We start from the raw sequence: 16,469 nt of genomic DNA on the forward strand, positions 1-16,469 counted from the left end.
CAATAAACAGCTTGGAAAAAGTACTGTAGTGTGTGTGCAGGAAAGGAAAGGAAAGGAAAGGAAAAGGGAATAAGAATTTCAAGTACCTGAAGATATGCATAGAGTTCTGTGTGTCCAAGAGTGAAACTCCAACTGTTGGGGTGCAAGTGTTTTCAGGGAAAACACCACTGCTGAGGTTCTAGATTAGAAACTGATCACAGTGTAATCTGTGACATTCCGAACTTCTTACAAGAGCCACACATTCATTTATAAATAGGGTGGTAGTTTTTTTCCACTCCTTGGTCATTACATCTTAAAACTTGCAAATATGACTTTTGTTTGTCAACACATTAATTGAGAGGAGAAAAAATATAGGAAAAGTTTTATTTTTTTTAAAAAATCTTATTTAAATATATGTAAATATGTAACTTTTCAGGCAAGGCTTCAGTTCCAGACTCTTCTTTTCGTACATTTTGCTTTGTAATCAATTATATATACATTTAATCAAAACCAGCGAGTGTGGGTTTGGTGAAAAATTACTGCTACATAAGGCTTCTCTTGCATGGAGGGAGTGACTGGGCTCTCATTCATCTGCCAGAAACAAACCCACCAAAACCAGTCTTTACATGACATGTTGATTTAGTTGACTTTCATTATATTTTTGAATAACATTTAATGAAAAAATATAATATACATTTATGGTGCTGTAAAAGGGTACAATTATCACTGCCAATGCCATGACTCAAACATACACATTCTTATTCAAATTAAAAGCAATAGTGACTGATCAAGGCAGATACACTTTCTGCCACAAAAATATTTCCAACGTCATAGTTCTACCTATGAAATTAGCAACATAGTAAGTTATATTTTACATGTACTGTACCTGCAATATATGTACTGTATTTAACATATCCAAAAATCAGAGGGTAATATTCTAAGATCAAAAGGATGAAGCAGTTCAGTTGCACTACTCACAGATCAAATTAATATCCTGTCACAGTGTATCCCAGGGGCGGGCAAACTTTTTGGCCTAAGGGCCACATCTGGGTATGGAAATTGTATAGTGGGCCATGAATGCTCACAAATTTGGGGGTTGGGGTATGGGAGGGGGTGAGGGCTCTGGCTCGGGGTCTGTAGTGGGTCCAGCAATGAGTTCAGTATGTGGGATGGGGCTGTGGGGGGCGGGCTCTGGGGTGAGGCTGGGACCAAGGGGTTCGGAGGACAGGAGGGAGATCAGGGCTGGGGCAGAGGGTTGGGGCGTGGGAGGGTGACAGGGGTACAGGCTCCAGGTGGCACTTACCTCAAACAGCTCCCAGAAGCAGCGGCATGTCCTCCCTCCAGCTTCTACACGGATGTGCAGCTAGACAGCTCTGCACACTGCCCCCTCCGCAGGTGCCACCCGTGGCCGTAATTCCCGGCCAATGGGAGCTGCGGGGGCAGTACTTGGGGTGGGGGCAGCATGCGGAGTCTCTTGGCTTCCCCTATGTGTAGGAGCTGGAAGGGGGACATGCTGCTGCTTCTAGGAGCCGCGCGGAGCAGGGCAAGCCACGGACTGGGGCAAGTCCTGGACCCTGCTCCCCAGCAGGAGTTCAAGGGCTGGATGCAGCCCCTGGGCCGTAGTTTGTCCCCCCCCCCGCCGGTGTATCCACGCCACCTACAAAGCCAATCAATATAACAGCTATTTGGAAAGCACAGAAAAGGTGTTCTGAGACATTTGACAACCCTGACTTACCATATTCCTTTTAACTTCTAACTAAACTGGAATAGGAAAGCATTCTGTAGGGCAGGATATAGAAATTCATTCCCAGGGCGTGAGGGCTTCTGGGAGTTGAAATAGTATCAGTCTAGATTTTTATACCACACCCATCAGTGTGATAGCTGAGCACAAATTAGGAGGGTCTACAGTTCCAGACATGAAATGTATTGGAAAGAGCAAAGTTGTGGAAGCTTGTACACTGGCTGCCTGCACTGTACCTAGCTGTAGTCAGTGTTTAGTCTGTAACTTCAGGAACATTATTCTCACTCCCAAACTTTAATAAGTAAGCTATAGCATAGACATCTACTAGAGGTAACAGAAGAGCAGTTTGGCTTGTGGTTCCTGTATTATTGATGCTTTTTAGTCTCTAGAGCAAATCATAATATTTTAGAAATAATATTCTCAGCATATGAAAAAAAGTTAGCAAGTTTGCTTTCATTTTAAAGATGCTGCCCAGAGAGTTTCATTAGAATTAGAGATGTTGGCAAGGGCTAATTTTTAAAAAGGTGTGTGGCTTTGTTTGTTTTTTTAGTTTTTTTTTTTTTAAATATAAAGACCAACTCTTCTGTCTGTAGGACAGTGATGTACTGAGAAAGACCTGCTTCATCCACCACCGACTGCATTGTTCAGTCCATAAGTTTTAAAATTCACTTAACCTGCTTCTGCTTCCCCTCCCCCCCCCCTTACCCCCATTATGTAACCAGGCTCCTGTCCTGTGCTCTGAAAGGAAACCACAATTGGCTTCCTTAGAAAGTCCAGTTTCTAATTCACCAAGGAATCCTTGAATAGTTTGGATTTGCTACAGTCATCACAGTCTCCTTGTTCTTCCTCTGGAAAGCGGCAGCTGCAGGCATCCTCCTCCTGAGTCGATTGCTCAGGTGTTACATTCACTAAACAGAAAGAGATGATTAACTTGAATTGCACTTTTTAATCACTCATATTTCATTTTCCCTCAGCAGGGACTGCATGGTGTTAACAAGTTCTTCAGAATTATTCAGTTATTTGCCCTGAAATTGCCTTTTTCTCCAAAGAGATTTCCTGGTAAGTTAGTCTATTGTGCTTTGCTTTCTCCAATGCACAGGAGGCTCTCATTGAGGTGAGGAGAGCTGGCGGCATGGAATCTCCAGACTTCAGAGAACAATATTGCTTTCCCCTGTAGATTGAAATACCACTATTGGCACCAAATGTGTGGATTTATTCTAATCCATATATGAAACCCTATCAGTTCAAGGGTTGATTTTACTCATAATTTCTTTAATGAAATTTCTACTAATGGAAATAACCAGCAAAGATTTAAATATACACACACAGTCAACTGGTGTTTGACTACAACAGAACATGTACATGCTTAATTCTACTTTTCCTACCCAGCCCATGAACGTCTCATGGTTGAAATATTGGATTTTATTTTCAGCTGATACTTCAAAGTGTGTGTGTACACGTACACATATACACTATATATATGTTTAGTTTAGTGCCAACATGGTAACAGTGTACCCAGGTTCTCCACTCCAAAGAGCTTACAATTTGAATGGACAGAAAATATAAACATTTTCAGGACCAGCTTCAGAAACCCATGTGTGTCTGTATGTCCTCCTCCCAACCTTTTGCCCAGTGGTTAGGGCACCTGACAGACCACTTTGCATCATGAAGAGAGAAGATTCTAGTTTTCATAGCCTGCCTCCCAAGTGAGTGCCTTAATCACCAGGCTATAAAGTCATTTTCACTTTCTCTTTGGCCCAATGAATATTTAAGTAGTTAATACGTAGTGGAACAACTTCAACAGGAGAGATTGAGAGCAACACACAGAATAGCCTATAGCCTGGTGCTTCAGATGCTCATTTGGAAGGGAGGAGATGTGAGTCTGAGTCATTGCTCCACAGTGTGGATTCAAATGTGGTTCTCCTCCATCCCAGGCAAGTGCACTAAATCACTGGGATAAAGGTTAAAAGGGGACAAACATGGATGGACACACACGATTTTCTGACTGAAATGAAACAGATGATCCAAAATAGACTCTTTCAATTTGCATACAAATTCTGAACATTTTCTGAACTGAACCACTTTTTTTTCTGATTTTTAATTTGCTGGCTGACTCCAAAAAATAAATTACTCACCCAGCTCCAGTCACTCCCAAATCCCAAAGGGCCCCGGGAGACCTCCTTTGTAACATTTCTAAAGCCAATTTCTTCCCAATAGCCTGCTTTTTTTTTTTTTTTTTAAATAAAAATCTAAAACCTGGTTTTCTTTTCACAGTGTAGTGACTTTCAAAGAACACATTTAAGTTCAACTATGCTGCTACTCAGGAAACTCTTAAACCTGGATTCTTGCCTGCTTGCCCACACTAGGAAAAGGAAGATTGTAGGTAGCATGTCTTACTTTTCTTGAACATAGCAGGTAGTTTCTTTTTGTCGCAGATGTTGAGGCACACATACAAAGGTAGCAGAAACATTATGCACACTACCACAGCCCCAGTAACAGCGATGCCGATGGTGACCACCTGAAGATCCTTCCCTAAGAAGCAAAAACATTTCTTAAAAATGATTGCAGAGCAAAGCTCCCCTGCAATGGAAGCAGCTGGATTATTTGTCCCTGAACAACTAGAGCTACTTTTCTTTTTGCTTCTTCTGCTTAGAGTTGTTGCTGCTATACCAATCTGTGAGACTGGAGACAAATAAAAGGACCCTTAAGTTCAGTTATAAGCATGAGAGCTATAGTTTAGCTAATTCCAAGACAAGTTGTAACTATTTCACTCTAGTGGGGAATTATTATGCAATAACTCACCTTGTACATGGATAGGGACTATGATGGAAATGGTGGCTGGAGTCATAGTTTCTGAAGCTTGTCCGCAAACCACATCATTCCTATTAGTCCCATTCACCAGGACCTTATCTGGAAGGCATCTTAAATACGTTTAAAAAAAAAAAAGGTATGAAAATGAATTAAACGCAGACCTCAAAGCTATAATCACTTATTTTTTTTAAAAAAAAATATGTACTTACTTTGTCCATTGTCTGCAGGGACCATTGGTCTGATTGTTAAATGTCCCATTGGGACACTTTTGGCAACCTTTGACAAATACAAATGTTACCATTTATATAAATTGACGTTTAAAATGGTACAAGAGACATTATTGTACAGCTGAGCAAAAATAATGTTGCATTTATATATCAATTTTCATCATCAATGGCTTGTATAAACAAAAATGTGAGGATAGGTAAAGTTCTTATATTAACTAAAGTAAATATTTTCATAAGTGGCTTTCATTGTAAACAAGTTGATTGAGGTCCCTGAACTGAAAGAACTAACAGAACTAATTCTGTTAATGTATTTCAAGATACTGAAGAGTCAACTAGCATCCTATGAACTGTGCCCCAAGGCCAGAATGTCTCTATTCTTGCTATTCCAGAGTTCTGCAAGTATCTTTTCTTTGTCACTCGTATTCTAAAGGACCAAGGCCTATGTTTCTGGCCCTACCAAATTCACAGCCATGAAAAATGCGTCATGAACCGTGAAATCTGGTCTCCCACCATGAAATCTGGTCTTTTGTGTACTTTTACCCTATACTATACAGATTTCACAGGGGAGACCAGCCTTTCTCAAACTGGGGGTCGTAACCTAAAAGGGAGTTGAGGGTTGTCACAAGGTTATTTTAGGGAGGTCATGGTATTACCACCTTCACTTCTGTGCTGCCTTGAGAGTGGCACCTGTTGGCTGGGCACCCAGCTCTGAAGGTAGTGCACCTGCCAGCAGCAGTACAGAAGTAAGGGTGGCAATGCCATACCGTGCCATCCTTACTTCTGCGCTGCTGTTGGCAGCGGCTGTGCCTTCAGTGCTAAGCTCCCGGCCAGCAGCTGCCACTCTCCAGCAGCAGCACATACCCTCAACCCTACAATAACCTTGCGATGACCCGCCCCCATACACACACGCCCCCCTCCATTTTTGGTCAGGACCCCTACAGTTACAACACTCTGAAATTTCAGATTTAAATAGCTGAAATCATGAAATTTATGATTTTTAAAATCCTATGACCATGAAATTGACCAAAATGGACTGTGAATTTGGTAGGGCCCTACCTATGTTAATGGAGTTTTACTGAGCTAATGGACCAGCAAATAATACAATAAGGCCTCAATTCTGCAAACAGTCACATGGTCTTTTCTACTATTATTAGCACCTAAGAGTTTTGCATAAAGTAATGGGACAAAGGCAGCCTTACCTTCTTCAAGAGGCTCTTCACCTACTCCACAGTTTTCTACACATTTAGAACAGTCTTTTCCAAAACAGCGATGCCCATCGTTACATGCACATTCTGCATCCACTGTTGGAGAACACTCCCTTTTATATTTGAATTTTCCTGTAGAGCAAAAACAGATATCCCATATTGGCACTCACTCCTCAAAGCATCTGGGTCAGAAACAAGCCCATCCTAGTAAAACATCATAATAGGGAGCTGTGATGAGTAGAGGGACCTCCTGCCTATTTGCTTCAGAGGATTCAAGCTGAGAGTGCAGGCCAGAAAAGTGCAATGGATGCACCAAACTGATTTTCACTTTGGCAATTGATTTTTTTTTTAAAGTTAACTTTTTTTCCCCCTTTTTGGTAATACAGGGGTATCCAAACTGGGCCCAGCTGAGGGCCTTATTACAAAGCCCTTGTGACAGCTAGGTACCAATTTTTTGCTTACATACTTAATATAGTCACAAAAATACAGCCATGCACTTCTGACTCACACACAAAACAGGAGCTGGAGTATGTTGGCATATCTACCTTTCCACAATTTTATTTCCAAGTGAACCTTTGCATGGGGGAGGAGGTGGTAGCAGAAGGGACACCATACATAGATATACTGTTTAAAAGGCCCATGGATCCAGACATTATTAATCATGTACCAAGAGTGCGCTTAGCCTAGCTTCCAAGGCTAAACAATTCCATTTACAGCTCAATGTCTGTGTACGCTACACCCTGCTATGCTCAAACATCTACTAGAACAGGGATGGGCAAACTATGGCCTGTGGGCCGCATCTGGCCCACCGGCCATTTTAATCTGGCCCTCAAGCTCCTGCTGGAGAGTGGAGTCTGGGGCTTGCCCCACTCTGGCACTCCAGCTGGGGCTCAGGGGCCACTCCACACAGCACCCAGAAGCAGTGACATGTCCTCCCTCCAGCTCCTACACGTAGGGGCAGCCAAGGGGCTCTGCTCCACAGGCTGCCCCTGCCCCAAGCGCCGCCCCGCAGCTCCCATTGGCCAGGAACCGTGGCCAATGGGAGTTGCAGGGGCAGCACCTGGAGATGGGGCAGCACACAGCAGAGCCGCCTGAATGCACCTGTGTGTAGGAGGCGGAGAAGGAACATGCTGCTGCTTCTGGGAGCTGCTTGAGGCAAGCATCGCCTGGAGCCTGCACCCCCCCCCCCCGGCCCCAACCCCCTGCCCTGATCCCCCTTCCGCCCCCCAAAGCGCTCAGTCCCAGTCCAGAGCACCCTCTTACACCCCAAACCCCTCATCCCCAGAGCCCTCACCCCACACCCTGAACTCCTCATTGCTGGCCCCACCCTGGAGCCAGCATCCCCAGCTGGAGCCCACACCCCAACCTCAGTTTCCTGAGCATTCCCTGCCCGCCATTCAATTTCCACAGGCAGAGGCGGCCCTCTGGCCAAGACGTTTGCCCGCCCCTGTGCTGGATGGACCTGTGGGGGCAGCAGGTTAGGGAGCCGGGCTACAGGAAAGGCAGTACTGTACCTTCACAGCGGCGGCATCTGCTGCACGCCCCCAGTGCACTGGCCGTGGCGGAGAAAGTGCCCGCGGGGCAGGCGCGACACGCGTCCGGGCTCTGCCCACAGTCCGCACAGCTGAGGAACGTGCCTGCGAAGGAGCCGGAGAGATTGGCTGGCTCCAGCCGTGATACCCGCGGCGCTGCTGCGCGCCCAGGGCCGGCCCCAGCGGCCGGCCCGCCGCGCCCCGCCGCCCTCCCTGCGCCCCAGGGCACTTACCGGGCGGGCAGCGCTGGGGCAGCGCGGGTGTCGCTGCGGCCGGACCCAGGCTCAGCGCCAGGCCCAGCGCCAGCAGCGCCGCCGTCACCAGAGGAGCGTGGCCGCGGCCCATGGGCGCTGCGGAGAGAGGCGGCTGCGGGGCTGCGCGTCTCGCTGCGTCTGAAAGGCAACACACCGGCCTGAGCCGCCGCTGGGGAGCGCCAGAGCCAGGCCGGCCCCGGCCGCGGCCCCGGCCCCGGCCCGGCCGCCCGGGAGACCCCCTGAGGGGAGTCCCTGGGGAGAAGCCCCGGGGAGAGCCCCGGCGAGCGCCGAGCCGCCCGGCCACCCCTGAGGGGAGCCCGCCGCGCAGACCAGGCGCCTCATGCCCCCTCCGGGCCACGGCCACGGCCTTACCTGCGGAGCTGGCGACTCCTTCCCGGCCGAGCGCCTCGCGGACTCTGCCGGCGCCGGGCTCCGAGCGGCCCTTGTGTGACCGCCCCCGGGGCGCTGAGTCACCGGCCGGCGGGGGCGGCTCGCGGGAAACCCCCACGCGCCCCTGGGAGCGCGAGGCCGGGGTCGCACCCGCCCACTCGCGAGCTCTGCGCTCTCCCCGGCCTAGCGAGGGTCTTGCGAGGCACCCGACTGCGCCTCTCTCCCGGGCATCACCGCTGCTCAGAGCCGCTCTGCGCCGTCCACCCGCAGATCCCAAAGCGCTCCTCTCGCCCTTCCTGTCACTCCGGCACGCGTAGAAGTCTGGCCGCCCCAGGGGATTTTCAGATGAACCAGCCTCAGCACCAGTGTTTTTTCTGTAAAATCCCCAGAGAAGCCCAGCTATGCAGAGGAAGGGCCCAATGGCAGGAGGCTCAGACACCAATATTATGTCCTCTGGCTTCAGCTTATCTCATCTCACCTTACTATTATTTGTAGTATCAGAGCACCTAGGAGTCCCAGTCTTAGACCAAGTCCCCATTGTGCTAGGTACTGTACAAAACAAACTAAAAAAAGGCAGTCTCTGCTATTGACAAATTGGCCCTCCCATACACTGGGACCCTAGGAAGCTTCCCTAAACATAAGTGAGAAAACAGGCAGCATCCTTGGTTAACTAAAATCTACAACCTTGCCACGCTCTGAAGTACTTGCCCAGATGAGTTTACATAGCCAATATTATAAAAAATCTGTTCCTAAAGATAGGTTCCTAAACCCATATTAAATCATTCATTGATGTAAAAATTCATTAATGCAGCTTTAAGGGAATCTGGTGGTGTAATGTGCCTTCTGCAACATCAAGTTCAGCAAAACTCAAACTTCTGAAAACAAGGAAATGCAGAGTTAAGGTATGTGTCCACTAACCTTATCTCTGCCTCCCTGGAGCTAGCAATAGCTCCTGGAAATCATCTGCATACATGACAGCTGCATTTGCTATAGTAGGGTATAGTTGTATTGACTAGTGGAAGGATTAGTTGTAAATGTGATATGAAGTGATCTGGGAGGATGTGTGTTTGAGCCCCTTTCCTGATCCATGTCTCTGTGATCAATGGAAAGAAGTCCATGTGTACCTTGAGAGATTCAGTATGCCTTACTTCAAGTGTGTTGTGTAGGTTGTTAGTAGCAGGGCACAGAAGTCTTTGTGCAGGGAACTGTCAGCAGTTGGATGGGAGATGAGTGTTGTCTGTGATTTTAATGAAGGGTAAGTGAATATAGTGTTAGATGGCATTGTAGGTAAGGGTGAAAGTGTTGTAAAATGCACTAGATGTGGTGATCTTTCAATGGAGTAGGTTAAGTGTTTGAGGGTAGGGCAGATGTAGATAGCTCCTGTACAATGTACAGGCAAGCCTGTGAGTATGTGTATTATCGATATATTGTAGCATCACTCAGAGATGGCAGAATTAAAGTTGAATGGGTGTTAAACTTTGTATTTTCTGATTTTCAAAACTTTAAGGTAGAGTTCTGCTGAACTCGACGATCTGGAAGGGCATGAGATACCACCAGGCAACCTTAACTCGGCATTAGTTAAATTTTTGGTCAATGAATTTCTAGTTCTTTTTTTTAAAAGAAAGAGAAGCGTTGATAGGAGATTGTGGTCATTTAGGCAGTTGTAATTATGTAGGTGTGCAGTTCGGACACTACTGTGGGCAGGTAACAGTAATTATAATAAAAATAATTAATACCTATCTCTTTCATAGCGCTTTTCATCAATAGGTATCAAAGCATTTTACCAAGGAGGGAAACATCATTATCACCATTGTACAGATGGAAAAACTGAGGTACAGAGAGATGAAAGGGCTCTACATAGCCATCTGCAGCATAGGAGGCTTATAGCGGTGTGAAGTTGCTCATTCATCTCAATGTGATGTTCTCAGCTGAATAAGAACACTCCAGGTAGATAAATGCAGCCCAAAACTATAGCTCTGAAAAATTTGAGCTGTTCCACTTATCTCAGTGGTGCTATCATATCTACTCCCCGATGCCAGTGCTTGAGAACCTGTGATATGCATCGAGCATGCCCATTCTCAACTACTCACTCCAGTCTCAGCAATGTGTTCTTGGTCCATGCTCCCAGCATGCCTATTCTTACCTGGAGGCAGAGCTTCCCCACATACCAGCTCACATAAGGGGACAGGGAGAGGGCCTCAGAGCCCTTTAGAGCAAAATGGGCCCTCAGATCCTGATTATCACATGGGGGACCAGGGAAAGGGGCTCTGACCCCGAGAGGGACACAGCTCCCCAGATCCTTACTATTGCATGGTGTGGGGCAGGAAGAGGAGCTCAGACAGCTCCAGAGAGGCAGGGATCTCCCCAGATCCTAATCACATGAGAGGACAGGGAGAGAAGCTCAAACACTCCATAATGGCAAGGTCCCCCAAAATCCCAGCACACATACAGGAAGGGAGAATGTGAGGCTGACAGGCACCCTTTGCCCCAAACCTTCCTGCTCTTCCTGCCACTCAGCTCATTGTCACTCCTCCCAGTGTCCCATCTCTGCCCTCCCACTCCCGCTGACAAGAGCCCCAATCCCAAATTTGGATCACGATTGGGGAAGAGCCAAAATGGCTTTTGTAAAGGGATAATGTGGACAAGGATGATCCATTGGATATAGTATACTTTGACTTTTGGAAAGCCTTTGACAAGGTCCCTCATCAAAGTTTCTTAAGCAGATTATGCAGTCATGGGATAAGAGAGAAGGTCCTCTCATGGACCAGTAACTGGTTAAAAGATAGGAAACAAAGGGTAGGAATTAATGGTCAGTTTTCAGAATGGAGAGAGGTAAATAGCGGGGTCTCCAAAGATTTGTAATGGGACCAGTGCTGTTCAACATACTCAAAAATGATCTCGAAAAAGGGGTAAACAGGTGACAAAGTTAGCAGACAATACAAAATTACTCAAAATAGTTAAGAGACAAGGTGGGGGAGGTAATATCTTTTATTGGACCAACTTCTGTTGGTGAGAGAGACGATCTTTTGAGCTACCCAGAACTCAGCCTCAGGTCTGGGAAAGGCACTCAGAGTGTAACAGCTAAATACAAGGTTGAGCAGATAGTTCAGTTTAAAGCTGACTGTGAAGAGTTACAAAATGATTAGGGGTCTGGAACACATGACTTATGAGGAGAGGCTGAGGGAGCTGGGATTGTTTAGCCTGCAGAAGAGAAGAATGAGGGGGGATTTGATAGCTGCTTTCAACTACCTGAAAGGGGGTTCCAAAGAGGATGGCTCTAGACTGTTCTCAATGGTAGCAGATGACAGAACGAGGAGTAATGGTCTCAAGTTGCAGTGGGGGAGGTTTAGATTGGATATTAGGAAAAACTTTTTCACTAAGAGGGTGGTGAAACACTGGAATGCGTTACCTAGGGAGGTGGTAGAATCTCCTTCCTTAGAGGTTTTTAAGGTCAGGCTTGACAAAGCCCTGGCTGGGATGATTTAACTGGGAATTGGTCCTGCTTCGAGCAGGGGGTTGGACTAGATGACCTTCTGGGGTCCCTTCCAACCCTGATATTCTATGATTCTATGATCTCATAAAAGTGGGTGACTGGCCAAGAATATGGCCAATGAAATTCATTATTGATAAAAGCAAAGTAATGCACATTGGAAAACATAATCCCAACTATACATACAAAATGATGGGGTCTAAATTAGCTGTTACTGCTTAATAAATAATCTGTTAGTCTTTAAGGTGCCACCAGACTCCTTGTTGTTTTTGGTCAAGAAAGAGATCTTGGAGTCATTATGGATAATTCTCTGAAAACATCTGCTCAATGTGCAGCGGCAGTCAAAAAAGCTAACAATGTTAGGAACCATTAGGAAAGGAACAGATAATAAGATAGAAAAATCATAAAGTCACTACATCAATCCATGGTATGCCCATGACTTAAATAATGCATGCAGTTCTGGTCAGGGATGGCCTTACAGGAGGGTGCCGTGGTCAGGGGGGTGCTGTCTGAGTGCGGCAAGCTGTTGGGCCTGGGCTGCCAGAGCTGGGGGGAGCCCTTGGCCAGCTGGGTGGGGGGTGGGTGATGCTGCTTGGAGCTGCCAGCCTGGCAGGGATGTACAGCCAGCAGGGCTTGCCCCTTCTTGCGGGCACAGTAGTGGCTGCACACCTGCTGTCCTGCTTGGTGTTTGGGGATGTATGGCCAGGGGAGTCCCCGGGCTCAGAAACTCCTCCTTGTTGAGCCTGGCTGGCCCTCACGCCCGCACCCCACGCTGCTGTTCACAAACTCAAAGAAAGGGTGCCAAAATACAAGTTCGCCCAGGGCACCATTTTTTCTAAGGCCAGTCCTGGTTTTGGTCACCCCATCTCAGAAAAGATATACTAGAATTAGTAAAAGTACAGAGAAGGGCAACAGAAATTATTAGGGGTATGGAACAGCTTCCATATGAGGAGAGATTAATAAGAGTGGGAATTTTTATTTTAGAAAAGAGATGATGGGGGAGGAATATGATAGAGGTCTATAAAATCATGAGTGGTGTGGAGAAAGTGAATAAGGAAGTGTTGTTTACCCCTTCACATAACCTGCAAACTAGAGGTCAGCCAATTAAATGAATAGGCAACAGTTTTAAAACGAACAAAGAAGTACTTCTTCACACAACACATAGTCAACCTGTGGAACTCCTTGCCAAAGGATGTGAAGGCCAAGACTATAACAGGGTTCAGAAGTGAATTAGATAAGTTGATGGAGGATAGGTCCATCAATGGCTATTAGCTAAAATGGTCAGGAATGAACCCCCAAGCTCTGGGTGTCCCTAAACCTCTGACTGCTAGAAATTGTGACTGGACGACAGAGTTTGGCTCTCTCGATAAAGTGCCTTGTTCTGTTCACTCCCTCTGAAGCATGTAGCACTGGCCACTTTTGGAAGAAAAGATACTGGGCTAGATTGACCATTGGTCTGACCCACTCTGGCTATTCTTATGTTTTTATACTAATCCTACCCCATACCCCACAGGAGTCACAGCAACTTTTAATGATATCTGAGGAAAATGTGGATTTTAGAGCACTTAGAAGTCACCCGTTAACCAGAAAGGAGTTCTTAAGCATATCCTTAAATCCCATAGTTATAGTTAAGGATAAGTGCTTTGCGGAATCCAGGTTTATGTGGTTTGCCCAAAATTAAATAGCCAATTGTAGTTGTAGAACAGCCAAGAATAGAATTCATCTCTCCAGTACCAGCTCAGTATCTTAACCAGAAGAATACCCCCTCCTCTCAAAATATTTGCAGGGAATAGGAAGAAGCACTGAATGATCATAGATTACATAGCACTTGAATGAAGTTGAAGTGTTTCATGGTATAAAGCTACCTTCCATCTCTTGATTTTGTGATAAACTCATTTTGGTTCAAATTTGGCTTTTCTAATTTTCACAGTGGATTTCTGTTGCTTCATATTCTCTGTACTCTACATGCTCTTAAATATAAATATAACGGGGGACTTCTTTTTTTATTATTATTCATATCCAGGCACTACCTGGTGTGACCCAAAAAGAATTAGCTATTCTTTCTTAATGAAATTATCCAAGTGAATGGTACTTTTGATCATGAAGTGTCAATCATTCCTCTGTCCAGTGAAGCACGATATTGTGCTAAGGATGTGAAGGACCTTTATCCAAGCATAATACGAAAATGTTTTCTGTAATTTCAACCTGTTTGTAAATGCCCTTCTCATTATGTCTGTTACAATAACAAATCAGGTACAAAAGTATAACATTAATAAACTTTATGCCTGAGATTTTTTCAAAGACACAGGGCTTTGGGACAGTCAGTCCCATTAATAGTAATTGGGCATCCAAATTCATTAGGTGGCTCTGAAAATACACATTTTTAGTAACCAGATGCATGTATAACCTGCCTATCAGTATTATATATAGGGTGCTGCCAAAATAAAGTAGCTTCCAGACAAGAACAAGGTATGATACAGTACATATTGCGTATAGTTAATACAGGGCAGCGTTTTGCTATGAGTGTTTGGCAGATTGTGCAGACTGGGAAATCCCATGAACTGCATCACAGAAATTCAGCTGTGGGAGTGTTAATCACTGTATAGGTTGTTAACAACCCCCATAACATTAAAATTATCACCATGAATTCTAATCTGTCCTCAAATGAAAAAAAGTGAGTACGTCAGAACTATGATAAATTTAACTACTACTGATCTCAATTTCTGAATGACATTTTGTGGGCTGCAATGTGACCCTTCATGCAGAAGTGAAGCAGCTGATTTCCCATCACTAGATTTAGCACATTTTTTCTTACAAGGCAGCAGTATGGCAGACTTGAGTGCACTGTGACAGCAAAAGAAAATAAGATTAATTTTTAAAATTATATTTACATATTAACTAAAGAGAGTTATTACAGAACAATCACTGTTCATCATGTTTAGATTTACAGATTTTGTATTGCTTAATGTGAATACTACTAATAATTTACACTTACTAGTACTCTATGTCAAAATTTATTCTGAGCAATAATACTTTCCAATTACATCGTGCTGCTTAGGTTAAATTCTGCCCTGATTTTCAGTCAATGGGGTTGGTCCAGTAAAAGATATCTCACCTATCTTACCTCAATCAATGTGGTATAAGTCTGATGTGCAGAACTTGGTCCTATATCTTGAAAGTCCTAAGTGTTAGCCAACTGAAAGGAAAACTTGAAAGTGCTGTATAAATATTAACCAACTTGAAAATTTTCAAGTCCCTGATTTTTCTAGGAAGGTTTTTAACAAGTTCACTCTCAGTTCCTTAAAAGAAGAAAGGGGATGCTTCTTAGAATTCCTGGGCTAAAATAAAAAAGTTTATTTAACAAGTCTTCTCTCTCATAAAACAAGCACCTGCTTACACACACAAAAATTTGGATCCATCATGTTGTTTGGTTTCAGCTGTTAGTCTGAGCTCAATTAATGGTTTTCAGACTAGAAAAGGAGGACTTGTGGCACCTTAGAGACTAACCAATTTATTAGAGCATGAGCTTTCGATCAAGTGGAGGATGAAAGGGATGCCCCAGGGTAATAATGGAATGTTTACAGACGAGGAGAAAATCTGCTTCCGAACAGAAGAAACATTAGCATCAGGTTCTGGGAGGGGTGGATAATGCTCTAGTAATATCTTCTCTGGAAGGGAGGATCCCTCGGGAGAGTAGTTCTGTCCCTCATTAATCCCCGGCTGGAGTGTGTGTGGAGGGGTGGGGGTTAAGAGCGACCCTGCTGCGGCCAAGGCCAGGGTGCCGCACGCCAGCCCACTGCGGACTGGGGTTGGGTGGTGCTGACCAATAGCGATGCCAGCTTGGGGCGGCACGTCCTGGTCCCCGACGGCTGGGGGCAGTGCCGACACTGATGCCGGCTGAGGGGCACTGTGGACTGAGCCCCTACGGGTTTGGAGGGGCTGATGCTCACTGGGGCCCGCTTGGGAGCAGGCATACCGACCCTTTTCGGATTGCGGGCCGCGGTGGTGCTGACCCGTCACGGCGGCGGCGTGTCCCCATCCCCTGGGGATTCGGGGGCGAGCAGCACGCGCCTGCTGTCAGCTCGCGGCCGCGCGGGCCGGTCTCTGCGGATCCGTGCGGCACGAGGCCTGCGCGCTCACCGCCCGGCGGGCGCGGCGGCGCCCCCTCGCGGTCCCCGCCCCTCGGCGAAAAGAGGAGGGCGCCATGGGCGGAGCCGCTCGCGAGGCGGGCCGCCTATTGCAGCCCCGATTGGGTCTCTGGGCCGTGGACGGGGCCGAGCAGCCCCCACCCTGCTTTGCCCCGTCCACGCTGACGCAGCGCTGACCATCCGCCAGGGGGCGGGTCTGCTGCTGCGGAGGTGGCGTGACTCCCGCCCGCTCGTGACGTCACCGCCGCCCCCCGTCACCCGGGCGGCCTGCGGGAGAGGCTCAAAGCTCGGCTTGTCAGCGCCCCCTCCCCGCCTAAAGGTCACGACCTTCCCTCACAGAAGCCAGCCGTTATCGCCCGTACCCGTCAAGGTCCCGAGGCAGCAGCACCGCGTCACGCGGGGTGCCCCGAGCTCAGGCGTCCACCGGAGGCGTAGCTCTCAAAGCCCCCTCAGTCTGTGCGCCCCCGGCGCCCGCTGAGGGGGAGGCCCAGGCTAGGCCCCCGCCCCCCGACACCTGCTGTAGGCCCCGTCCCGGCAGCACCGCCCCTTGGCTGGAGGCGTCAGTGACCAGGGCTCGGACGCCCATGGAAGTGACACTAAAGCCCAGCGTGCCAAGCAATAAATCAGGGTTTTGCCCTCATGCATGCCCGTTATCAGCACTAGGCCCTGGCTGGCAATCCAAATAGTGCTGG

At 46.8% G+C, this 16,469-nt stretch overlaps 1 protein-coding gene across 1 annotated transcript; it reads right to left on the reverse strand.

Moving 5' to 3' along the window:
• Window positions 1-349: 349 nt before the first annotated feature.
• Window positions 350-15,683, reverse strand: TNFRSF9 (TNF receptor superfamily member 9). The gene is made up of 9 exons (XM_073316793.2): window positions 15,610-15,683; window positions 8,122-8,513; window positions 7,729-7,887; window positions 7,478-7,600; window positions 5,958-6,095; window positions 4,741-4,807; window positions 4,523-4,641; window positions 4,118-4,252; window positions 350-2,628 (listed from the first exon to the last, which is right to left on the reverse strand). Exons 1-9 carry the CDS (start codon window positions 15,666-15,668, stop codon window positions 2,501-2,503), a joined length of 1,320 nt encoding a protein of 439 aa, XP_073172894.2. The 5' UTR covers window positions 15,669-15,683; the 3' UTR covers window positions 350-2,500.
• Window positions 15,684-16,469: the final 786 nt, after the last annotated feature.

This window comes from Lepidochelys kempii, chromosome 18 (assembly GCF_965140285.1).
Source record: "Lepidochelys kempii isolate rLepKem1 chromosome 18, rLepKem1.hap1, whole genome shotgun sequence".
Lineage (NCBI taxonomy): Eukaryota > Metazoa > Chordata > Testudines > Cheloniidae > Lepidochelys > Lepidochelys kempii.